This window comes from Hibiscus syriacus, unplaced genomic scaffold (genome assembly GCF_006381635.1).
Source record: "Hibiscus syriacus cultivar Baekdansim isolate YM2019G1 unplaced genomic scaffold, ASM638163v2 tig00111388_pilon, whole genome shotgun sequence".
NCBI lineage: Eukaryota > Viridiplantae > Streptophyta > Magnoliopsida > Malvales > Malvaceae > Hibiscus > Hibiscus syriacus.
Genome location: NW_024063076.1, coordinates 1,299,719 through 1,326,130, shown reverse-complemented (window position 1 = coordinate 1,326,130; position 26,412 = coordinate 1,299,719). Strand labels below are relative to the sequence as shown.

At 36.0% G+C, this 26,412-nt stretch overlaps 1 protein-coding gene and 1 pseudogene across 1 annotated transcript; one reads left to right on the top strand and one right to left on the bottom strand.

Moving 5' to 3' along the window:
• Window positions 1–119: 119 nt before the first annotated feature.
• Window positions 120–22,201, bottom strand: LOC120160055 (DNA-directed RNA polymerase III subunit 1-like). The gene is made up of 28 exons (XM_039170514.1): window positions 22,034–22,201; window positions 21,803–21,932; window positions 21,534–21,686; window positions 21,271–21,445; window positions 20,645–20,832; window positions 20,397–20,506; window positions 20,152–20,251; window positions 19,030–19,245; window positions 18,800–18,948; window positions 18,563–18,704; window positions 18,323–18,463; window positions 17,855–18,043; window positions 17,550–17,778; window positions 16,499–16,592; window positions 15,790–16,024; window positions 15,404–15,595; window positions 8,306–8,404; window positions 7,075–7,278; window positions 6,732–6,986; window positions 6,092–6,239; window positions 5,841–5,992; window positions 5,354–5,509; window positions 5,167–5,280; window positions 4,986–5,086; window positions 4,065–4,269; window positions 3,700–3,902; window positions 2,953–3,005; window positions 120–135 (listed from the first exon to the last, which is right to left on the bottom strand). The coding sequence occupies exons 1-27, from the start codon at window positions 22,105–22,107 to the stop codon at window positions 2,954–2,956; spliced, it is 4,206 nt and encodes a 1,401-aa protein (XP_039026445.1). The 5' UTR covers window positions 22,108–22,201; the 3' UTR covers window positions 120–135; window position 2,953.
• LOC120159976 lies at window positions 752–2,392 on the top strand (annotated as a pseudogene).
• Window positions 22,202–26,412: the final 4,211 nt, after the last annotated feature.

The window sequence follows — 26,412 nt, the reverse complement described above, 5'->3', positions numbered from 1 at the left end:
TAAAACACAGACTTCAATACCAAAAATATCAGACGAGGACAATGATACAAGGAAGCAATTCAGCTAATGAAGTTTCATGGAACAAATCTGTGATTTAGGTTTACTTTTTATCATGTTTAATGAAATCCCTCCTTCGTTCATCCATTTTTTATAATGTTTAATGCAAAGAAAATAAAAAACATAATTAGCTTAAACACTTCCCCTTGGTTACATTTTACAACAATTTGGCATCTGCTTTGCTTTACAAAGCTCATACACTCTCAGTGAAATCACAGATCCAAAGTTGTGCCATTCCTTGGATTCTTTCTCTCTCTACTTTCCTAGGAAAAAATTTGCTTGCATCTGCAAGAATATCCCACCTTCATTCCCAGGGTTGCCTTCTTGGCAATAAATCAATCATCTTCTATTGATTCTAAGAAAACCCAAATTTTGTTCTTCGATACTATTATCGAAAAGCTTCCTTTTTTTTTATTTTTAATAAGCAATGGATTCAATATAGTTCCCCTTCTTTTTCCTCCCTTGGAACCAAGCTAAACCCAGTTTGTTGATGTTACTTATTGAAGTAGAAAAAAAGCTTCAATGGCTTTAAAAGAAGTATCGGCAATGATAAAACAAGGGTTTATTTCAGAACCGACACTCTTTCTCTCCATCAAGAAAAACCCTCCCAAGGCTCTATTCTCCTTCTTCTCCTCCTCCTCCTCCAGCTGAGTCAACTCGGCCGAGTCACAACAACCCAACCCTCTTCGAGATGATGTCGGAGGAGAACCTCTGTGGCACCAAAACCATGGAAGAATATCGGAGAGGAACCCAACGCCGAGTTGCTAAATTCCTAACCGAACTCAACGCCTATAGCTTCAAGAAGGGGGGCTGAGACCAAGTGATGTAAGGCTGACGGTTGTCTCAAGAGACGGCCGGAGAGTACCAATGGATGTGCACTGGAGAGTTTTTTTCTGAGAAAAGTGTTACCCAAAGTCTTGGCTTGCTTCAGGTACAATAATTCATTTTCTTTCAATTCTGAATTCTAATGAAATTTTGCTTTCACTGTAAGTTTTTTTTTTCCTTCAGTTCATGCAATGATTAGTCAATTAGAAATTCTGGGTTTTTTTAATGTTCAATGAGGTAAAAGAACGATAAATCATTGTTTACTAGTACTAAGTTTGATTTTTAGTTCATGCAAATCCCTTTAAGCTTAGCAATGTGTTTTTATCATACACTGGTTTGAAATGGATGTCTTGTCAATCTTTTCCTTCCAATTGAAGCAAAGCTGTCATTTATGTATTCCATGTATGTCATGTGCCTGGCCACAATTTAGCTATATATGTGCTATATATATGTGTGTGTATGTGTGTGTGTGTATGTATATGTGTGTGTATGTGTGTGTGTGTATACACATACACATATACTGTTTTTCATCTTTTGCTTTTATTCTTATTTGTGCTGAAGTGAAGGCATTTATGATATTGGTGTTTGTTGTAGGTATCTGCTGCCATTATGTTTGATGCAGGGATTACTTCTTACTTGGAGTACCTGGAAGCTGTCCCGTGGTTCGATGATGAAGAGGAAAAGGTTGTATCTTATCTCAGCCAACTCGAGTTCATGTCTCAATTCATGAAGTTCTTCAGAGAGTATCATCTGAACTATCTACTTCCGAAAGATTGGTCCTTTTGAACCTTCTTAACGCTGTCCTTAAAGCAAAGGATAAGAAAGCCAGTTGAGAAATGAAAACCCTTATTTCACGGTTACTTAGAAAAGACTCATTGGATGACGACAATCGGTTTGATGTCTCGAAAGATACCCTTTATCATCTGTGTCAGGGATGTCTCGGTTCTCTTGTTCTCTGCTGATCTGAAGCTATAGGAACGGACGGTGGTAGGCAAAACCGAGGAGCTTTAATGGCTGAAATAGCTTGATAAGCCGACAATTTGCAATGGATTGTTGGTATTCTAATCGAAAAGAGAATGGCAAATGAGTTTGTGAAACTGTGGGCAGATCAAAGGTAACTCACGGAGCTTCATTCGAAGATCCCTACCATGTACCGGCATGAAATCAGTAGGATCACAACTCAACTCTGTATAGCAATAGGTAGGGGAAACATCTTGGTACCGAAAGAGAGGTGGTTCTCACTGCTGTCGACATGGATGGATGCGCTTTACGAAGATATCTGGTGGATGAGAAGGGCTTGTAAATCAGTAGAGAAGAAAGTATGGGAAGATGGAGTGAGTCACACAATTCCATTGAGGCAACAGCTGGTTATATTGCTGAATTGGTTGTACAGGTTTATAAATAAAGGGGATGAGTGTCCCAATGGGCATCTGAAGTTTGGTGGAGAAGGGCTTCATTAGACAATACACAGATTTGGAGGATACTTCACTATTGCAGTTATCCAACCTGACTCACACACATGTAAACTGATTATTGTTTATTTATAATCTCTCTTCACTTTATTTCCCAGTATGGTTTTATTATTGGTCTTTGATTAATATATATATATATATTTTCAAAATTCTTAAAGATTGTTTTTCTTTTATTTTCCTAAAGAGCTGAAACGACCCAATCCGATCGATTAGAACTATAACCAACAAGGGAATAAGCTGCAGCTCAGCTGGTTTATTTGTATTGAAAGTAGATGGCAGAAGGAAAAGCATGATTAGAGTAATGTGGGAATTTTTTTATATTACTGAACACAACCATTTGCATTTTGAGTTTGAATAACTCAAGCAATATAATAATGAAAGAAGTTGAAGATGATTAGATTAATTTAATATTATAGGTACACATTCAAATTTGTTAAGGAAAAGTTAATGTGGCCTACCAATTACATAGCTAAAAGCAAAGTAGCAAACTAGCCTTGTTTCTGATTAGAGGCCAGCCATCCACTGTTTAAACGAGTTAACAGGTGGTATTCGCTCTGCTGATGCATAATCAACATTGAGCATACTGTGTTTCAAACTCCTCAACATAAAACTGGATCAGCTCCATATTTTAGCATAGGAGGAGCATCCACTCTGCAAATACGAAAATAATAAAGGTCAACTAAAACATCTCCAAAACCAATAGACATTCATTCACCATCTCTAAGCAGGCAGCATATGTCCTGTCAATATTAGAAGCATGCAAGGCTAAGTCAATAGTATGTCACTCATTTTTGTGTTACTCTCCTGATTTATTCTTTTTAGGTACAACAGGGATTGTATTGGAGCTGTATGGTGGAAAAATCATTAGACTAGTTGTCCATCCCTGGGAAATATAAAAAATGATTCTCACGCACAGCAACCAAAATCCTCAAAACTCGTTCTTGCTTAGATTAGATCTTATCTAGCAGTTATCACCATCACTCAGGATCACCAGTCATCAACTGCCGTTATGGCTTATAAAACAATATGCAAGGCAGGCAGTCATATTTCTAGGATAATTGATCTATTGCTAAGACCACAATGGTCGAATTTGTCAAAATAACCATAATAATTTAAAATGCTTTGGTAAGAGAAATCAAGACTGGATTAAAGCAGCAGTACCTTAAATATGGCAAAAAGGTCAGGACATCTTTTATTGGAGCATTACAAATTTACTTTATCAATCTTCAATAATTCAAATTACCTCTTCACTAGTGAAATTTATTGATGATTTCCCAGAGAATACTGTAAACAAGAAATGCTAGTGCAATAAAACAGAACATTAGAAAATGTATTGCATGCTTACCGCTGCATAACTTTGAGTATTCCGGTGCCTAACTGCATCGGTATGCCCATAATGATGCACTCGGTAACTCCCTCAATGCTGTCATCCCTCCCATTGACAGAAGCATTAAAAAGGTGATCCCCTGTCTTCTCAAATGAAGCAAGCATCAATACACTTTTGCCCATTTTTTGGATTCCATACCTTGTGATGCCAAGAACTTCCCCCTGATACAACAATAATATAAATGCAGTTAAAAATTGTCCACAAAACAAAGTCCAGAACCTAATCTAAATTTTCATTTATAGCAAGTAAAATAGAAATGAAAAACCAATGCTCTTTAATTTCCAAGTAAATAAAGGGCAATCAGTGTCAGCAAAAGAACCAACCCTATATGTCATCACATCTGCTAGAAGCATCATATGGCGTATGTCTATGCTCATTCCATGACTTGACATAGTTGCTTCTATCTCATTGATTATGCATGATCTTGCAGCCTCAATTCCCAATACCTGCAGCATCTCCATGACATGATTACTCATTGTCTTCCTTCCTTCAATTCCTTCAATGCCCATAACAGATAAGAGACCCATGCTGAAAATGTAAACGACATTTGTAACAGTTAGGAAGAAGCTCTTAAAAAGTAGGGAATGTCAACAATATGCATCACATAAGCAACACATTCAAAGAATCAATGATCGACAAAGCTAAAAAAGCTAAATTCCATTTTTCTGCAGTAATCTCCTTCCATGCTCTTTCACTTTGCTAATGTAATTTATTGATCCTGCTCTGAACTTGGATAATAAAGCCTCCTTCGCAAGGCCAGAGAGGATTCAATTTCTAATAGATACATCATCAGATTAAAATGGCATTGCTACTGGAATTGAGCTCCATTAGTTAATCATAAAGTACTCCATATGATGTAGGCCTGTCTTCTAAAAAGAAAAAATCTGATTACCCTTCCATTGTTGTTAGACTAATTTCTGAGCTGCATTTTCCCTTTCCCTCAGTGCCCTTGTCAGGGAAATAGGGAAACTTTAATTTTCAGTAATCTAGTTTTTCCAGCATTTTTTTATTTTGAAGGTAAAAAAAAACTAATCTCCACACCTACTCCCACAAGTGGGAGATAGGCGAGGTTGCAAGTTAGGAAAGAAATCAAACTAAGACATAATTGCCAAAATAAGTTGGAATCAATTTCTTTCCACTTGCTCTAGATTATAATATTTTACAACACAAGTTGCAGGTTTAAGGCACATTAGAAACCACTCAAAAGAGAAAAACAAGGAAATTAGTTTTAAAATCAAACTAACCCTTCTACATACAACTGGTACTGCTTTTTTGCTTCTTTGTTCTGACTTTTACTGTCTTTTTTCTTCTCAGCAATAACAGCCCGATCAACAGTTTTTATACCCTATCATCCAGGAAAATTGAAATAAGCATGAGTATACTTTTCTTAACTTCTCGAATCACAAAGATAATCTGGAGCCTCACCTTTACCACAACCATTGGAAGCAGATTTTTAAGGGCATGAAGTTGAAAATGAATTTTACTTCTATCAGCTGGAGGAACTACTTCCAACTTTTTAGCATCCAAAACCTTCACATGCTGCAGAATAACACAACTGGAGATGTTAACAATCCAAAGTGTCAGTGTCGAGACCAAAAATAAGAAATCTGACCTGCTCCTTCAGTTTCAGTTTTGGTGTTAGCAAAATTGATTCTTTCACGACATTTGCATCTATATACAATTGTGCATCTTGGATTCTTTCCATATCAAGGGAGATAACAACTGATGCTAATCTTGAAGTCATTACAATCTTGATGCTCTTAGCAACCTTCATGACGAGAAGAGAGTCGATTATAGAAACAATCAACCCATAGGAGAACAAGTAGACAAAAGAAATTGCATTTTTTGTTATTTTTATGAGAGCATAAGAAATGGAATCCAATAGGCAACAGCTTATGTCCAAGAACTAAGACTTCCATAACTTATAGTTAAATATGCCTGAGGCTATGAGAAGAAAACTAGTTAAAGATGCGGTTACAAAGTCAGCTAATATATACATTATGATCATCCAACTGGTTAGTAAATATTAAGAAGTTATAGAAACAAGAGAGAGAGAAAATGAGATAACTTCAGCTCCTTCTGAATGGATTATTTCATACCTGTCCTAAAACAGTTTTCTCAATTCGACCTCTTACTATCCGTGCAACATTCACATTACCATCAAACTCAAGTTCTGCAGTAATGATGGGAGTGCTAATATTTTTGGCTGCATTAATTATTTCTTTTATACGGGGAACTCCTTGTGTGATATCTAAAACAGAGTTGAGGAATCACACTGAAAAATCCATTTAAGGACTTGGTAATTAATAATTGGGAATTCAATGAATCAATGAAATCATTTAAAGGATACTCATGCTTGCAACTCCAGCAAAGTGAAATGTTTTCAGCGTCATCTGTGTTCCAGGTTCACCAATACTCTGAGCTCCAATAGCTCCAATGGCAGTTCCAGCTTCAATTACTTTAGAGCGATAACGACCGACGCAGATTCTGATGAAAACCTAAAGTAATGTAAAAAAAAAAGACTGTCATCAGACTCAACCACATTTTTTAAGCATGTAAAGAAGGCTGGAATATAAAAGCATTTGGATAAAAAAAATACGCATGAGACTAATCACAGGATATTGCTCTCCATCAGATAATTATGACCCCTTCTAGAAAACTCTCCTTTTAAAGATGAAGGGTAATTTAGGAAAATACAACACTTCTAGATAACATAAGATTGATGGGTCATTTAAATACGAATAGGAAGTGCTTCATCATGGTACAGGAACATATGCATATATCACTACATATACACTGTCAAAATATTCATGCTCATGCATGCATAAATTACTCTACCAGTCCACCTATAGTCTCTAAGTCCATGCAAATTTTCTAAAATCATGTAATGCATACTTGTATTTGCACACCTTGGCATAAGGATGCAACTTAAAAGCAACAAAAAAAGGGAAGATGTATGAAGCAGTTCTTTACATAATGTCAATAGTTACCTCTAATTGCCTGTCAGTGATACCAGATATTTTATTGCCAACATCCTCAAGTATTTCACTCTTCTGTTCACAATTGTTAACCAACTCCATCACTCTCTTTAGGTCGTTCTTCTTCCCTTCAAGGAATCCTTTCAGAGATTTTTTGAAGGCTTCAGAGCAAACTCCATCTGGATCAAGTATAACTAGCTGCTCTTCTAACATTTGTGGTATAGCATCGACAGCTAAGTATTTCTGATTTATTGGAGGACAGGTAGCCTGTAGATGGACATCATCAACATAATGTCAAGTTAATCTACCCTACCAACTATAAGATACAAAACCTCTTGAGATGCAGGTTCCACACCTTTACTTTCATTAATAATCTGTCAAAATTCAAAGGAAACCCACTTTTTCCCTCCATAGATGCAGGATCCATGCCATCATCTCCATAAATAAATTGCACTATACATCCACTTGCATTACGACAAGTGTTATCATAATGAATACTCAAGTCCTCCAATGATTTGATAAGTCTGCGAGACATATACCCCGTCTCGGCTGTTTTTACCTACATCAGTCAAAAGGTATCAACAGCAGTGTCTATTTGAGCCCAACCATCCGTTCCACTTGAATCTAATTCAGCCCTTCATATATAGGTATATTGGTAACATTAATGTATTGCAATGATTCCAGAAAAAAATTCTGCATGACCCTAAGACATGTCTCGAGTGGAAAATTAAAATGAACTTCAAGTGGAAATGCTGCAGAATAAAACAACTCAAAAAATGCAGCAGTTTACTGCTTGAACTTATAACAGTGATATGGTAAACCTTGTTAACAAGATCAACAAATGCCAAAATTAAAACCAGATATAATCAAATTAAAGCTAGCACAGGTCCAGGAACTGGAAATACATAATAACACAATGTTTTGTTTTATGAGTAATAGATCAGTCTAGTAGTCCTCAGTCCTCACTAGTAACCGTCCTAAAGTGTGGGTCCATGAGGGAGTTCAGATACCAAAATTTAAGGCATATATATATAGTACTTTACATTTACAATAAAGGTTAATTAGCTATAAAAGAAAGGCTAAACTAAAAAAACCCTAAACTTTGCAATTTTATTATTTGAAACCAAAACAGCCCTGAACATTGATTTGTAGCCAAATAAGCTCTTAACCTTTAATCTTTTCTGTATACCTAAATAAGCCTTTAACATTAATCAATCTTTCAGCTAGCATAATTATTTGGGTAAAAAAATAGGGGCTTATTTGGATACAATAAACATATAGGGATTACTTAAGGAAAGTGGAATAATCCAGGGCATTTTTTTAATATCTCAACCTAAAAGAAATTACACGTGATTGTCTACTTTCATAAGTGGAAAAAAAATTTGGGGAAGTGGACTACATGCTGGGGATAGAGGAAGGAAAACACAACAAAGGTTGCAAACGTAGCAAAATATGAGCAAGCCAGATGAAACATAAACAATCGTACAAACATCAATTCTAACAGTCTACTATCAGTAACTAAAGTGAAACAGAATCCCTCACAACACTGAAGGGAGACAAATAAAGTGAAATGAGATTATTCATACAGCTGTATCCACAAGGCCTTCCCGCCCACCCATCGTGTGAAAGAAAAACTCTGTAGCTGTCAAACCACTGTAGAATGAATTTGCAACAAAGCCTTTAGCCTGCAAAAATCACAAAATTATATGCCCAGAACTTCAGAAAATTTCATCAATTCTCCAATACCTTTTAAGAAAAGGTGCGAGAAATACTACAACATCAATACACAGATTTTACAAATTGTCATCAAAATTTTCTATGAGGTAATGAAAGAAAATTAAAATGCTTGCATTTAAAAAAAAAGAAGTTATTCCTAGAATCTTCAGCTACTCTTTCAAAATTTAGCCACTCAATATACCTTGGCTGTTTTTTTTATAAGAATTGGAGGTCTCGTTAAAACCCCCCTTCATAATTGCTGAAGCACCAAGGGGTGTTCCGGAAAAAAAACGGGAGGAAAAGAGTACCTCAAGATTTATTGAATAATAAAAATCGGTACAAGATGCTTTAGTACAAAAGAGTTCTATCCCAATTTATTAAACCTTATAGCCCTATACCAGAATCCCACCCAACCAAAGAAACCTGTCTATCAACCAAAAACCTGACTTAGCTCGAGAATCTGCTTCCAAATTTGCTGATCTAGCTATCCAGTGAAGAATGCCCTCTTTATTCCTAATTCTATCAGCTATTTCCTTTGGAATGGTAGCATAGTTACTAGGACACTCGGCTAAATCTTTAATCCAATCCACACAGTTTTTGCAATTGCTTTTCGTGATCAAACACCCCTTAGAGCTCCATCTTGAAGCTTCAAAGAAGAGTAATCCGGTTTTAATGGCCATCAATTCCACCAAAGCAGGGGTCCTGGCCCAGATGGTTCCGAGAAATACCCAAGTACAACACTATAGTTATCTCGTAGAATCCCTCCTATTCCACTTGCTTTCCAATTTCTATTTACTGCTGCATCAACATTCAATTTGAAGAATCCCTCAGGGGGAGGGATCCAGGATAAGGAAGGAGATGACTAAATCGTTGGAGTTATGCATAAATCCACTAAGGAAGGATCACCAATGAGAGATTCCATCAGAATCGGAATTTTGGGAAATTTGGCCGAAAACCATGCTGCTAATCTAAATCTTGCTAGGAAGAATAGATAAGTTGTATCTAGCACTCCCTTTTCGAAGACAATAGCATTTCGGCTCTTCAATATCGTCCATAACACAACCCCTGGGATAAAACTCCAAATGGTTGATTGTGGCACCAAATCCCCCCAAGCAAGTAGAAAGGTCAAGGCTTTTACATGAAGAACCGAGGTTACTTTCCAGATTTGCAGAAAGTTGTCCCACAGAGTCCAAGCTATTTTGCATGGAAAAAAAATAGATGCAAAGCAGCTTCCAATTCAAGCTTACACAGGAAAAAAAGGGTATGAGATCCCTTGAACACCTCTTAATGAGTTCTGCCCTTACAACCAGCTTCTGCTGTATTACTTACCACATGAAAGTCTCCACCCTCGGTGGAACCAATCCCTTCCAAAGGCAAATTTTCCAAGACTGGTCTACTTCCGCTGAATTTGAACACGCCCTAAACCGAATATATTTCTTCTCCATTTCCTTTCCAAATCAAGCAGACTCTTGTATTTTCCCCAAATCTGAAATTGCTTAACGTTAACATTAATTCAACCCATCGCTCCAGCTCCCAATCACTTAGGTTCTTCCACACCTCAACATTCCATACCCAACCCATGTTTCCAAGCTCTCCAAAGTCGGCTACTCTTCCATTTTTGTTGACAGAAAGGGCAAAGAGTCTTGGATATAAGCTCTTTAGGGGAGATTCCATTATCCTCGTTTCGTGCCAGAGTAGGATACCTCTCCGTTTCCTACTTGAATTTGTAGTTGATTGCGAAAGCAGGATCCAAATCATCACTCTTAAAATGATTGTTAACAACTCCCCTCCATATTCAAGAACCTTGTGGGAATTTTTATTACTAAGCATCATGGAGTTATTTTCAAGATTATACTTGTTGCAAATCAATCTCTTCCACCAAGAATCCCTTTCATTTGCAAATTTCCAAGACCATTTCCCGATTAAAGCTTTGTTTATTAGATTAAGGTCCATAACTCCTAGACCCCCACTATCTTTTGGCTTGCACACTGTCGACCAGTTGGTCCCACAGGGCTGCTGAATTTTTCTTTGCTCCGAGTTGAAGACCAAGGTACTCAGATGGGAAAGCACCAACTGTACAACCAATATTCGACGCCCATTCTTTAATAATTTCTTCATTTACACTTGCCCCAAATAATCTGCTTTTGAAGAAATTCAACTGTAGCCCCGACATCAATTCAAACACATGCAGAACTCTCTTCACATTCTTTATTTGGCTAATCAACGTCATGCAGAAAATTATTAGATCATCCGCAAATTGCATATGTGAAAGCATGAATCACTCCTCATTTCTGCTAATAAAGAAATCACTGAACAAACCTTTGTTGACCGCCTTAGCCAGCATTAAGTTACATAGTTCCCCAACCATATTGAATAGTGGAGAAAGAGAAATAGCCTTATCTTAGGCCCTTGGTCATTGAAACTTCCTCGGTGGGGACCCTATTTACTAGAATTGAAATAGATGCTGAGGAGATACACTTGCTAATCCACTTACACCATCGCTCCCCAAATCCCATATACTTCATAATTTGGAATAAAATTGACCAATCAACTGTATCATAGGCCTTCCTAAAGTCGACTTTGAACACAGCTCCTTGTAGTCCTTTCTTCCTCCAAAAATCAATTCCTTCGTTAGCGATGAAGGAGTAGTCCAAGATTTGCCGACCGGGTATGAAGGCAAATTGAGAGGGGCTGATTATGTCATTAATACACCGTCTTAGTCTTCTTGAGATATCCTTTGAGAGGATCTTATACATACCCCTACTAAGTTGATAGGTCTATAATCATCCAGGCTTTCCGGATAGGATTTCTTAGGAATGAGTGTAATAATATATACCTTTGCTGTTCAAAGCCATAAAAATGCAATGATCATTTTATTTAACTTAATCTCGGAGACTGTTGATGTTGCTTAACACAATAGTACTTAATCCACAAAAGGATGAACTATGGAAAAGCAATCACTCACCTCGTAAAAGAGAAATAAACCCTTCTGATAAAAAAAAAGGCCACAACAAGATAAGGAAAAATCTTTCAACTAAGATAGATTCAACTACCATGCAATCATGTGAACGTTTCGGATAATTTTCAATAAAAGGGAACAACTGTTAAAGAGAGGTTACCCACAACTACAATTCGTCGAGGCCTAGCTAACCCAGTGAGCTTAGTTTCATTATTAAAAGTCTTAAAAAGGTATGCAGCATCAACTATTCCTTAAACAAGATTCAGAAGGTAATTATTTACTAGCCTACTAACTTAAAGAGTATTAAAGGAGTTAACTCCTACAAGATCTATGCTACTTCTAAAGTTAGAAAACACCTATAAAGTTTTGCAGAAAATTAAAAGCTAGTCACAACACACAACAAGACTCGATTACTAAATTAAAATTATGTAAGAGATACTTGTTTCTCTACACTAGTTTCAAATGGTACAATAACTCTCTAAATTGAAATTTTGGACACATTATGTAATAAAAACAATGTTTTAACAAAAAAAAATTGAGAGAAATAGAGTAGGCCTCATTAAAAAACCCCTTCATAACCTCCATGTTACAACAGTAACGTGAAGGACATTGGAAGGAGGAAAAGAGTGCCTAAGAATTTATTAACAAAACAATAATACAAAGCGTAACAAACTTCTGTTACAACATAACACTTAAAAACCAAACAACCTACACTAATACAACCAACTCAGAATGATAGAACAACCTAAACACACAACCTAATAATCAACCTATTTCATCTTTAGCTAATTTATCCGGTTCCCAATTGGCAGCTCTCAGTGTATTCCTAATAATAATATCCTTACTTTCCACTATGGAAGCAATATCTTTCACCAAAGACTGAAACAGAGTAAATATAGCCGGATTTTTTATCCACTTCAGAACATTAAGAGAATCTGATTCGAGGATGATCCTTGGAATTGGAACTAACTCTATTTCTTCCATAAACAACAATCCTCTTTTGATAGCCAATAGCTCTGCAAGTATAGGAGGACCACTCCCAATCCTCTCAGAAAACGAACCAAGCAGCAAACCTTCAGAATCCCTTATCAATCCACCTATACCTCCTTTATCCCACCCCTTTGACCCTTTGACATCGCACCATCTACATTCAATTTTACAAACCCTGAAGGCGGAGGAACCCAACACGATGAGCAATAACAACCCTTCTTCTTTCTTCCCACTAAATCTACTAGTCTTAAATCACCCACTGGGGAATCAAAATGAATATGCACATCTTTGAATCTCGCCACAAACCATGAATCAATTCTAAAACGAACAAGGAAGAACAGTAATGTACCATCCAACTTCTCTTGTCAAAAATTATTTCATTTCTACACTTCCAAATTGACCAAAACACCGCCCTTGGAATGAATTTCTAAATAATGGAGCTCGGAACTAAATCATCCCAAACTGTGATGAATGCAAGTAAACTCTATGGAACCACAAAGGAGACATTCCAATAAATCAAGAATCTAGTCCACAAACCCCAGACCACCTCACAATGCAAAAAAAGATGAGAACTCCACAAACTTACCACACATCGAACACAACGGGTCATCAATCCCTATCACACCTCGCTTCAACAGTTCGTCCCTAACTGCCAATCTCTGATGGACAACCTGCCAAACAAATGTTTCCACACGAGGCGGAGCCACCCCTACCCATTCATGACTGTCCCAAGCACCATCAGTATCCTCATTACCAACCCAATCAAAATATTTCTTGATGCATGATTTAGCTAAAAAACAGCCCTCCCCATTCCCTGTCCATACCCAGCAGTCTTCTTGAGAAGATGACAAGGAGATACCATTCAACAAAGACATAAGCTGAATCCATTGTTCAACCTCCCAAACCGCCAAATTTCTTCTCAATTGAATATCCCACCAGCAACCTGAAGAAGAGTTCACCCCAAACTTTGCAACTTTACCCCCTTTATTATTCGAAAGAGCAAATATCCTAGGAAACCGGTCCTTTAACGGAATTGAACCCACCCATAAATCATGCCAAAATTCCACTGACTCACCATTTCCCGTTTTCAAACACATGTTATTCCTTAAGCAATCCTCAAGTTCTTTCTATTTTTCGAATTCCAGTATGTGTGGTGAACTTGGTTTTAAAATGCGGGATGCGCTCTGATGCGTTTAGTTCTCCGAAACTGATGCGTAACGTGTGATGCGCTCGCATCACGAACCCGATGCGCCAATTTTCACAAAAAAAATACTTTTGAACTAATTTTATACCTTGTAAATACTTATATATCAAAAATACTTCAATTAATACCAAAAGTAGTTTAATAGTACTAAATGTTGAATAACAAAATAGACAAGTACGCGTAGGAAAATCAAAACAACCAAAAGACAAATCAACAATAGCCCCCACTTCCCTTTCCCCACTAAGTTCTCCAAACTTTCTCTAGTCACAAACTAAATGTCTCCAAGATCCCCATCATCAAACCCGAGCACGCCTCCATCTCCCTCATCATCATCAGTCACTCCAATGTCTTCCTCCATCTCATCTTCATCAACAAGAGCGAGTATTTTTCCTTTATCATTTCTTGATGGGCCGACCCCATCATCACCTCCTCTTCTGGATCCTCTAGTGAAATGACTTTACTCATTAGCCCCGGAAACTCTACCCACCGCATCCCATGTAAGATCATCATCAAGAAACACCAAATCTTCTTCATCTTAAAATAACTAAATTAAGAGATCAAAATTTAATTTGAACTATAGTGTGAATCCATATGGTTGAATTAATGCGAAGAACTATTTCAACCAAGTAGTGCATCGAAACGCATGCCCATTATCAAACAGAAAAAGATCCGTTACTAAGCCCGCCCAAGAGTCCGAGGCACGCGTCACATCCTCATCAACTAACATCCATGCAAAGCTGCTCAACCAAACACGCGCACAATACTCCAGACTCAATTACAACATTACACCTTTCTAGATAATACGGTACACGCGTATGATAAAGGTGTATTAAATATACACTTCACCTCCCTCCTTATAACGCCACCCTCACAGCTCTCTTTTTCACCTCAACATCCCTCTTTCATCATCTTACACTCCGTTTTGCCCTTCTTTTGTTGATCTCTTTCATTGTACGATCAGGGCTTTTCATCATGTCGAATGATCAAAAGAAACCCATGACTCAGAAGCTGTACGAGTCAGCTCCATCATCTCGGTAGGCGGCCAAGTTTTTAACGGCGACCACACTCAATGCAACGTTGCTTTTCTTGTCAGGGTTAACCTTGACTGGGACTGTGGCGGCCAAGATTTTACTAAACGCCCAAAAAAACTTTTACTAAACGCATCTGCACGCATCGGCCCACATCAACCGCATCGGATCGCATCAGACCGCATTATGTACCCCCTACCGCATCAGGCTGCCAGATGCGCTTTGACCATCGCAACGGCCGCATCACGCATCAAGCGCGCCTGATGCGCGCTTTTTTAAACCAAGGTGGTGAAGAAATTAAAGTTTAATTATGGCAGCCTTTCTTTGGGGGGTTCGACAGAAAAAAGAATATCCATTGGGTGAACTGGAATTTGGTGGGTAAGCCAAAGAGTTTGGGGGCTTAGGGATTCCAAATTTGGTCCTTTAGAATATGGCTCTCCTGGGAAAATGGGTATGGAAATTTGCCTCAGAGAAGGGATCGTGGTGGAAAAGGGTTGTGTGTTGCGAGTATAACATGGACCCGAACTCTTGTATGGTTGAGAATTCTTTCCCTACACGTGCTTTGTGGATTTGGAAAGGAGTTTTAACAAAATGTTTTAACAAAATAAACACCAATACACAACATGAGGACAGTTTTCAGATACCAAAAAGGTTAGAAATTATAGTCCATACTACACGCAGATCAAGTTAACACAGGCTACTCCAACAGAATGACCTGTTTAGGTTTATGCATCAATAACAAAGGAATTTAGATGTCAAGAGCTAAAAAAGTATATAATAAATTTACCGCTGGTGTTTTTGATCCTCTATGAAAATGAGGAAGGCTACGATCTATAAATCCATTAGGAGCACGACGACCACCAACTGACTGCTGACCAACACATGCAATCATTTGACTTATATTTATAGCAGAACCCTTGGAACCACATTGTGACATGATCAATGGACTGTTTCTCCAATGTAGTTCTCTCATGCATACCTGTTTTAAAGCAATTTTTTATCAGCCATAAACAAAATAGTATTCGGATAATATCACATTCTGAAAACAAATACACAGTTCCAATTGTATGGAACATGCTATAAACTTAAATGTTTTATGGGAATGTAAGTATTGTGCAGAGACCAATTAATAAATTCAAACAGAAAATGCTACAACATAGCTCCAGTCCTTACCTTCCCCGTTTCATCCCGAATTTTATTCAATATTTCAGTTATATTAGCTTCGAGTGTTTGAGCAGCATCACAACCAGGTTTAAGCTGTAGTTTCCCTTCATTAAACATCCGTATCTGTTCATCACATTTTTTATAATCTCCTGAAATTGTTACTCCTTTCGCATCATTCAAACGTTTTCCCGGTTGGACATCATCAATTCCAATCGAAAAGCCATGATTCCCTATCCAACGAGCACTACATAGAAGCAAATAAAGAGAAATTTTAGAGAGAGAAGAGAGAATACAAATCAAATATAGAGAGAGAAGAGAGAATACAAATCAAATATAGAGAGAGAAGAGAGAATACAAATCAAATATAGAGAGAGAAGAGAGAATACAAATCAAATATAGAGAGAGAAGATAAAATACAAATCAAATAAGAGCTATACTTTCATTAAACACATTGGAATAAAATGGAAAGTGGAAAGTATCTTCAGAGACCATAACATGTATTATTGATGGAGTAATCAACAATATAAAATCCATTTTATAATATGCTAGACCAAGATTTCAAAGAAATATTTTCAGAAGATATCGGCAAGTCATGAATTTGCTGTAACAAAAACATGAAGCACTTGCAGCCATACAAACAACCAAAATGTTTATATATATTAACTTAAGAGAAGATGACAAGAAATTTCACAATTAAAATCTTGGGTCATATGGTTACCTCAGCTTAGCTAGCCGATTCATGCAGGTAGCAGCAGCATGTGCATTGTAGTCTCTAAGAAGAATAGAATAAAGTCCATCCTTGTTGCCATTTCCTGGATTCATGTTGGAGGACATAAAAAGTTGAGAATGTCAAGAATCTACCCTGAACATTATTGTTCTTTTTTCCTCATAACTCAGGTCAAAGAAACTCCAGGGTGTTATACAATGAATAAATAAATAAATAAATAAATAGAAAACTTCAAAAACAAGAATTAATGTCTTACAGCAACTAAGAGCAATTAAAACCATGAAAACAGATAAGATCTGTACAGCTCTTAGAATCATTACAGGTCACCACTCTGTAGGCTTTCAGCATGTATTTATTTAAGCACATAAGGATTCAGACCAACTGTGAAATCTGTAGCCTATAAACTCATAAGCGGAAAGGGAACTGTATATAGGCTACTACTATGTCCAGTCTAAAGCAATTTGTTTTAAACCAAAGTTCTCCCCCATTAATTGAAGCTATATCAAAAGAAAAAAAGCAGGAAGACAGTATCATACAGGAGTTAGGAAACCACAAAATAATAGAAGAAAATAAGAAAATGTATATAACAACTGGCTCTTCAATGTCAATGGGCAGCTTAAAGCGTGTCTGACAGGCTTTCTTAAGGTTAGTAACAATAAAATTTTGATAAATGGTGTCTAATAGCTCAGAAAGTGCAAAGTCCCAAATGAAAATATGATTAAAGAATGACTAACAAGAAACATATTACCCTCATTCTACCCTACAAAAAGTAGGTTTAAACTTTTATCATTAATATTCTCCACATAACAAATCAAATTACCATGCAACAGATCTTGCCTCACCCTAAAAATACTAGATGCAGCTGGTATCTGTAAAGTCTGATAATTATTAATTTAGTGTATGAAATGTTTCAGCGAAACACTTTTCTATGAATCAATGGAGAAGAACCAAAAAAAAATAAGAAACATATTTTTACACAAAACAGTAATTGTTAAAAAAAACAGTACACAGTAAAAATTAAGAAGAAAAAAGCAAGACTCACCTACAGTAGCCTTCCCCAATTGCCCACTTATAAGCTCGCTATTCCGGATATAGACAAATCCATCGTTTGGGCACATTGTTTCTACTTCAATTTCTTTATCACCAATCTTTTTGACAATCTTCCTGGAGTAGTTTCTCTCTTTAACAGTAAGATTCAAATAGACTCTCACACTTGCATGCGGGCGTAATAGAACATTAAACAATTGCTTACCAGTCCAAAGCTCTATGGGCTATGTCACAAAGATTAAATTCAGTAAGAAATATAAAAACAGAGGCAAAAGTACTAAAAAGGATACTAGGTTTTACCTTAAGTAATGTTGGAGTGGGCAAATCTATAAGATCCATCCCATCACCCATATAGGAACACATAAGTGAAAAGGCTGCACGGTCATAAAAAGTATCCTTCCTCGTTATAAGGAACGAAGATGTTAAAAAATCTTGAGTGGAAGCAACTAAAATTTCTCCGTTTTTTGGCGTGCATAAATTATTTTGGACCTAGAAACAAGCACATAGTGTTTGATAAGAAATTTTCAGATTTATCTAAGATTGCAGGAAAAATGTGTTATGTAGCAGTTCAAAGGTTTGTTTCTTAACACATTCCTCATCAAACCATTATCGTTACTGATATATTGTATGTGAAACAGTGGGAAAAAATTTAAAGTAAAAGATTGTACCAGTTTGAAAAGTTGTGGGAATTACAAAAACAAAGTGTCCTATGATGAATTTACCCCCAAAGGTACTACTCCAAAGATGTTATGGTATTAAAGAATTTACCCCCATCAACATGAGTGCCTCTGTCCGAGCCTCCTCTGTTTGTGGGACATGCATGTTCATTTCATCACCATCAAAATCAGCATTATATGGGTTACAAACAGATTCATTGAATCGTAACGTTCTCCAAGGCATTATTCTTGCCTACATTCATTGCATGAAAAAATAATCAAGCAACAGTTAGGAGAAAGGGAAAAACAAACAACTACATACTGCAATTTAGATTCCACAACTAATAATCACCCTATGGCACATGATAGACATTCTATGCAAGCTTGGCTGTCTATTGAAAAGAACAATATCTCCATCTTCTAAATGGCGGTCAACGATACAACCAAATTTCAGTTCATCAGCAAGACGCTTTCTATAATCACCCATCAAGGACCTGTGGCATTAAATAGTAATCCCACATCATTAGCAAATAAGCAATTCAGAATATCAAAATAAGGATAACAGTAATATGATGCAAGAGCAATGCACCTCGCGTTGCCATCGGGATATCTGACCATCAGTGCACCAGGGTATTTGGAAGGGCCATTACGAACACACTGCCTTAGCTTCTCTATATTGTGACTGGAAACGCGTTCTGGATAACTTAAAATCCGTGCCATATGTATCGGAATTGCCACCTGAACCATTACACCATCAGAGGAAAAATTAATCGAGATCTCTAAATCCTAAAACTTGCTTAAACATTACTAGGAACAAACCTCAGTGATTTTCAGATTGGGATCAGGAGATATAACAGTCCGACCAGTAAATTCAACACGTTTTCCAGATAAGTTCCCACGAAATCGTCCCTGCTTCCCTTTGATACGCTGAAGAAAACCACTCAGTGGTTTTGCCGCTTTCTTCTCCTTGTGATCGATACGAACATCACTATTGATGTATTGTGCAACTTCAACTTGAAGATCCTCCCAGCCTCCCTAAAGCAAAAATCTTCAACATGAGACAACATAAATGATCTTCAAAGGGAATAAAATGTCTACAACAGCAACTTACAATTTTAACACATCAACTCAGACATTCAACATTTGTACTCTAACAAGAGACTTGTGAACATGCCTGTTTTAGTCCTATATGTCCTTTCATTCTTGAAAATATCTCTCCGGGCTTTAATTAAAAGCAAACCCATATTTGACAAATTAAAACCTAAGCTTAAGAATTTACTAGTTATCGTGGTAACATCAGCAGTCTGTAACTTAGATAGCTTTAATCATAGTATAGTACCCAAACAATCTATTGCATTTTCCTAAAACAACTTCATTGCATGCCTACCCCACATCACACAACATCCTTTAATGATCTCTCTTTTTCTATGCTTTGACTTCTGGCAGTCAAATAAGTTTGTGCCATTTCTATATCAGCAAATTCTCTACGCAGCAATAAGAAAACAACTAAAGGAAAGAGCAACAAGATACCAAACATTAAAATATGACCCTGTTCTATTCAAAGAACAATACTAGCCTAACCACATGTTGTCAAGGAGATACCCAAACATATAGGAGGTAATTCAAAATCAAGTAGAGAAAAACGAGGGGAAAAATAGAAATTCATGTAAAGGGGATGTAAAGGAAATAGGCAAAATAATATGAAAAACTAATAAAAATATATATAATTGAAAATGATAATATCATTCAAACAATTAAGAAATAGATACTTCAATAGTTAAAGCTTGGGGGTTCCCAGTTCCCTCTTCAAGGTGAGATAGAAGGTGAATAAGACTCCCTCATTTTTGTAACTCAAGGCCTAATCAACCTCCATATATACAAATAATAATAATAACAGAGTTTATATAGGTACAAAATAGGTATCCGAATCAATTCCCATACCAGACATTGAAATGAAGCATTTGTTTCTACTAATTCCTGATGGAGCTTAGCATTATCCTGAATAATTCTTTTCAACCTCTCTGTAATGTCATTTTCATTGCTGCAACATGAAAGAGGAAAAATGTAAAAATAATTATACTTTTATAACCTCTAGTAGCAACTACCAGAAATAAACCTGACGTCCAGTAAATAAAAGTGAGAATGCATAGTATAATAAAATAGAGTAAGATATTTTCTGTTGTAACCTCTGCGATCCATCCACAGGGACCGAAGGTCGGGTAACTGTAGGGGGCACAGCAATGTTCGTAACAATGAGCTTCTCAGGTCTGTCAGAAAGATAAAGCAATTCACAGTCCTGTGGACAATGAAATACAGAACATATCATGTATTCATGTTAATGAAAATGTCAAGAAGAAAATTTTTTGGATTAAAATGCAATCACCAACATGTGCAATATGTAATAAAAATATGAAAAAGAATGCATAGATTTTACCACATCAGTCATCCTTTTAAAAAGCGAAAGCACTTTGACTGGGGTCAGCACATAGGTAGACACGTTGAAGGTTGATTTGGACTCTCTTGTGTGTGAAATTGCAGATCTAAATTCTTCCAAACTGTTGTCATTAATTTTTGAACGGTCATGAATAATGCCTATCCTCCCCACAACCTTCTTCACTGTACCTAAAAACCATTAAAAGAAAAAAAAAGTAATTACGCGCCGGTTTCATTTCACAGAATCACAAAAGCCTAACAAACCCTATATAGCAACCAATTATCATAACCAGATTAGCTTCAGGGCAGAGCTAGGGGCTGGCAGGGCCATGGACCCACTAAAATGGTAAAATTTTGACTTAGTCCTTTTAAAATTTAAAGTTTTAAGCTAAGACAATGGTAAAATTACATTTTGGCCCCCACATCAATTGATGATGCAAAGAACAAAGATGCATAAAATGAGAAAAGCAGAAAATGAACTAGACAATTGAAGATAAAATAACCTCAAGAAAACTACATATAGAAATTGCTGTAACCAAACACATGCTTTTCTTTTTACTCGTAGATGATGCATAAATCATGTCAAAATATATATAAAGTCATGTACAAGGAATAAAGAATCCAAACCATTTACATATCCACATCTCGAGCACTTTACAGCTTTACTACCAGCCATAGATGTACACTTTTTTACTATGGTTTTCAATAACTCGGCCTTCTTTAATGGTTCAATCTTTGGAGCTCTCATCTTTTTCAGATAACCTTTGGCTAATTGATCATCCAAAAGTACACGAGAACAAGACTGTAAACAACACACCAAAATAAGCATGGTCTAGACTGCGCTTCAATTAAATTAAAATTTAAAAATTCAGGTCAAGTTTATTCGTTACCTTACAAATGCACTTTAAAATGTCTAAAATTGTACTTAAATACCCAATATTATAAACAGGGAGGGCAAGAACTAAGTATCCATAATGCCCTGGGCAATCATTGTAACTTCCATCACAGGTTGCGCATTTCCCAGCAGACTTATTCGGAGGGCCCTTAAAACACACATAGTGGAAGAAGTAAAATCAGAAACTTCAAATGATAAAAAAATAACGCAAAAAAACGTAATACGGAATTCATAAAATACTAATATATGTAAGTTTTTAAGTACCATTCGAGGATCCAATAACCCGCCCTCAATGGGGCGGTTTTGAGGATCATAGTAAACACCTTTGTATACTTGAACTTCGGCACTTTTGGCTATCTCTGAATCCGAAAACATTGAGAATTTCATGCTTTTACTGCATAAACATCAATGAAAAAAAACACAGGAACAAATTCAAGCGATAATTAAATCCAAAACGGAAGAAAAAAAGAATGATAACAAAAACGAGGGACTCACATTTTTCGTGGCCCGACATCTTCGATGTAAGGCCGTTTAGTGAACACAATATCTTGTGTTTTTTGCAGCAGCATCTTCTTCAATCAAAAAAGAAACAAATGGGGTTTAGGGGGTGAAAAGGGAGGGTTTTATGCTGATTTTTGGAGAGTGGGAGAGTGAAGGAACAGCCTTTATTTTCTTAACGGTTGTACAAACTCTGGGTTGGGTCGAATATATAAGGAAATTGGGGCCTTTTCCCGATAAAATCTTAAAAAGGAGGATCTATACAGAATATTTGGGCCGACAAAACTCTACGACCATTGAGAACCAGCTCGTTTGTTTTCTGTTCAGAAAAATTCCAACAATTAAATTTGAATTTTACACCGAAAATGTATTTTGAGATATATTATAAACATAAAATGTGTAATTCATTAAGTTTGTAATTTATTACATGATATAAAAATGTATTCTTTTTAAAAATATTTGATGGGTTCTAAAAGTGTTTTATAGGTTTAAAGTATATATCTCGATTAGATTATAATTACTTAAAATTTGAGTTGACGAATGACAGTTGACCGATATAATATGGATTGAGTGCATGATTAAATTTATTTTATAAATTATGGACCTAATCAAGAGAAAATTGGACCTAATTGACATTAAAATAAATTTTTTAAAAATTAAATAAAAATAAAAAAATAATTATACTATTAAAAAATCATGATTGATTTCTCTTGATTTCCTCTACATTACTTGTGGTTTGGGGGGAGCTGAGGTATAAGCTCACCCACTCCTTTTTCATTCATCTTCCTTCTCATATGTATCCTTTATTTTCTATCAAAGCATTAAGACCAACAATCAAAAGAACAATTTTTAATGATTTTCAATAATTTAGGGTTAAAGAAAGTAAGATTCATTTCTAAAATATTAAGAGCTTCGAAATAAGCCCATCACCTTAATGAGAGGTAATGTGAAACTACATGAAAATTTTGAGAGAGTTAGATCATAGAGTTATCAAAGGGTATTTTTTATGATTTTAGATTCATTTAATCCATCATTTTAAGTTTGTATTTAATTAGTATTTCTTTTTATATTTATTTGATTAGTAAAAAAAGAAGAATCTTATAGGGTAAAGAGTTAAAAAAAATTATGAAAGATAAAATAACTAAATTGTCTTTATGAGTCAAATGATCAAATTGCTTTCACGCATTATTAAATAGTTCAAATGATTTTTAAGATAAAAATATTAAAATAACTTTATGGATGGGAACCATCTAAAAAGAATTATATGTAGAAATTATTGAAATGGCCTTACATGAGATAAATTATCAAAATATCCTCATAGATTAAAATGCTCGAAATGATCTAGAATAATAAAATGATTGAAATAAAAAATTGTTAATATATTGATGAAAAAAATGACTAAAAAGTTGGTGAATGTAAAAATTATCAAAAAAAAAATTATAACTAGTTAATGGGTTTTATCAATGATTTTTCTCTTATTCCTCTACTTTTATAGGACGTTTATTTATTTGCTCTTATATCATGTTTTCTAGGGTTACCTATAGATTTTCTTTGACGGCGACAATTCTATAGCCTTATATGTTTCAGTTTTTCGATTGATCTTTATAGTTGAGATAGAAACTATATTGGAGTTGGATGAAGAAGATGAGAGAGTTCTAACGATTGAAAAATCTACAACAACACCCTTAATCACGTTTAACAATTGTTTTGTTGAATATTTTTTATGCCAAGCATGATTAATTTTCAAGCGATGCAATACATAGGGTTCAGGTGCGAGTGGACATCTGAAAGCCATTGAAACAGAAAAAGAAGATAACAATGTCAAATGGGAGAGGGGTTTATGCAACTTTTTAATACGAAAAAATGCATCTATTATGTATTAGGTGGTAAATTAGGTCATAATGAAAGTTTTTGCCCTCTACATATCTTGTAAGATAAACATGATATACCTCATCAATAGGATACTTCGCTAAAAGATCCTATACGACAAAGGGGATGAGAAACAATACCAATTATTTTGAAAACAACATGGAGAATAGGGACCACACTGGATCGATCCCAGAAAGCTTGAAAAGTGGTAATGTAAAGGTAGCTACTGATGCTACATCTCAATGATCCTACCCATTCGGTAAAGTTTAGGTTCTTGATCTCAAATGGGTGAATAATGGCTTATCTTTGTCAGGAAGAATGGTCTTTGGGGATAATGTAGAGATGCTCAAGGTCGAGGAAGATAATTTAATGACAAAGCAAAAAGGTCTGGAGAGACATCAAAAGTATTTTTTGATTGATGAGAGTGGGACTATTTCACAAGGAGAAGCGACTACAAAAAATAGATTTGCATGCCCAAAATATTAGGCTGGCTGGGAGAGATTTACATGCTATAAATCCACTCCCAAATCACCAAAATCAAGGCGTCAATGCCATTGATAAAGGTTTAAGGATCAAAATTAAGGTGGAAGAGGTCAGGACGCCGTTGGGCTAAGTGTATTAATAAATGTTGGCTAGAGAACTAGTAAGCCCAAAGAAGAAATCCGCTGATGAGAAATCCAAGATTTACTATGAGTATCATTATGAGGAAGGTCATCAACTCTATGATTGTCAAGAGTTTTAATAGGTGGTCTAAGAATTGATGGATAAAAAAGAAATACATTTCTTTGAAGAGATTTTAACAATCAATGAAGGTGATGCTTATGCATCTGAATGAAGTTAGGAGAAGGTTCAGGGAATGATGAAAAAAACCAAAGTTGGTTATATCTAAACCTAGTTATAAGATGAACCAAGGAAAGACAATGTCAAATGTGACAAGCACTGACTTTGTTTACTTATACAAGCAATAAAAAGGTCCATTGGAATTACACATGTCAAATTAACACTCCTGAAGAAAAGAAAGATGAAGTTGATGAAGTTGGGGTCTTCACTAGGATTGGTAGATGTTATGTCAATGGTTTAGCTAAAAAGATAAGAATTATAGTGATGAACGAACCCAAGGATAGGGTGAATGAGCATGTTCATACCGAGGAAGCTCGGGATTTCCTAAAATTTTTGAAGCATAGTGAATACAATATTGTGGATAAAATCCGAAAGACTGACACAAATTTTGATGTTATCTCTTCTTGTGCATTCTGAGGTACATCGAAATACTTTGTTAAAGGTGTTGTATGACACATTTGTGCCGATAGATATGCCAGTAGAACACGTGGATATGATGGTGAATCACATCAACGATGATAAATTCATCTATTTCTATGAAGAAGAGATACCTAAAGAATGAAAATGTAGATGCAAGGCGTTGCATATAACTATTCACTGTAAAAGGGTTATTCTTTCTAAAGTGTTGATAGATAATGGACCAGCTTTGAATGTTATGCCATAGGCAACGTTGAATAGACTCCCTATGGAGACTTCACACATGAAGGTTTGTGGCAACACTGTTCGTGCATTTGATGGCATCGAAAGGAATATTATTGGTAAAATCAAAATTCCCCTCCGAGTTGGCCCAACCACATTTTAAGTAGAATTTGTGATAATGGATATTCATCCAAACTACAATTAGTTGTTAGAAAGACCATGGATACATATGGCTGAGGAAGTTCCTTCTTCATTACATCAGAAGCTTCGATTCATTTCCAAAGTAACTTTGGTGATCGTCAAAACTGAAAAAGAGATCATGACATCTGTCACCACTGATGCACCATATGTGGAGGTGAATGAGATTGCACTTGAATCATCATTCCAATCTCTGGAGTTTGTCAATGCTATTTTTGTATTATAGGGAAAGAATATGCCCTCTCCTAGACTGTCAAAGAGCACTGTAATGCAATTGAAAGAAACTTTAGCTCGAGGAGTTCGAGATGGAAAAACGTTAGGTAAGAGGTTACAAGGAATCACCGAGGGGTTGACTCCAACACCTAAGAGAAAATGTTTCAAAATTGGGTACAAGCCCATTTATCAAAACATGGTTAAAGATGCCCAAAAGCTTAGTTGAAAGAATGAAGACAAGGGAAAGTGATCACGATATTACTTGGGGGTCTATGGTTATATCACCAATCACCAAGACTTTCTCATATAGGGGTTTCATGGTTGATACGTTGGAGCACCCGAGGGTTGATAAAGAGGCTGCTAGAGTCGAGGTTATGATGGAAATCTTGAGCATCACTGCTATCACATATGAATCAATTGTAGAATGCTCACGAGCTACGATTCGTCCTTTTCCTCCTAGATATGTTTTGGACAGCTATAATGTTGAACAACTCCCTATATTCTACAAGCTCGTTTTAAAGTAATGCACAATAACAGTCATGTTGTTTTTTGACTTGAATATAGTAAAGTTCCTTTTGTGAAGACAAAATTTTTATTTGTCATTACTTTAATGAAAT

What these genes read in the sequence shown, in the direction of transcription:
- LOC120160055 (XM_039170514.1), bottom strand. Translation starts at nt 22,107, where the DNA reads ATGCTGCTGCAAAAAACACAAGATATTGTGTTCACTAAACGGCCTTAC. An exon ending in AGGCACTCATGTTGATGGGG is followed by an intron (nt 18,044 to 18,322) that starts GTAAATTCTTTA and finishes GCTTGTTTCTAG; the next exon opens with GTCCAAAATAATTTATGCAC. An exon ending in TGCTGGAGTTGCAAGCATGA is followed by an intron (nt 5,993 to 6,091) that starts GTATCCTTTAAA and finishes ACTCTGTTTTAG; the next exon opens with ATATCACACAAGGAGTTCCC.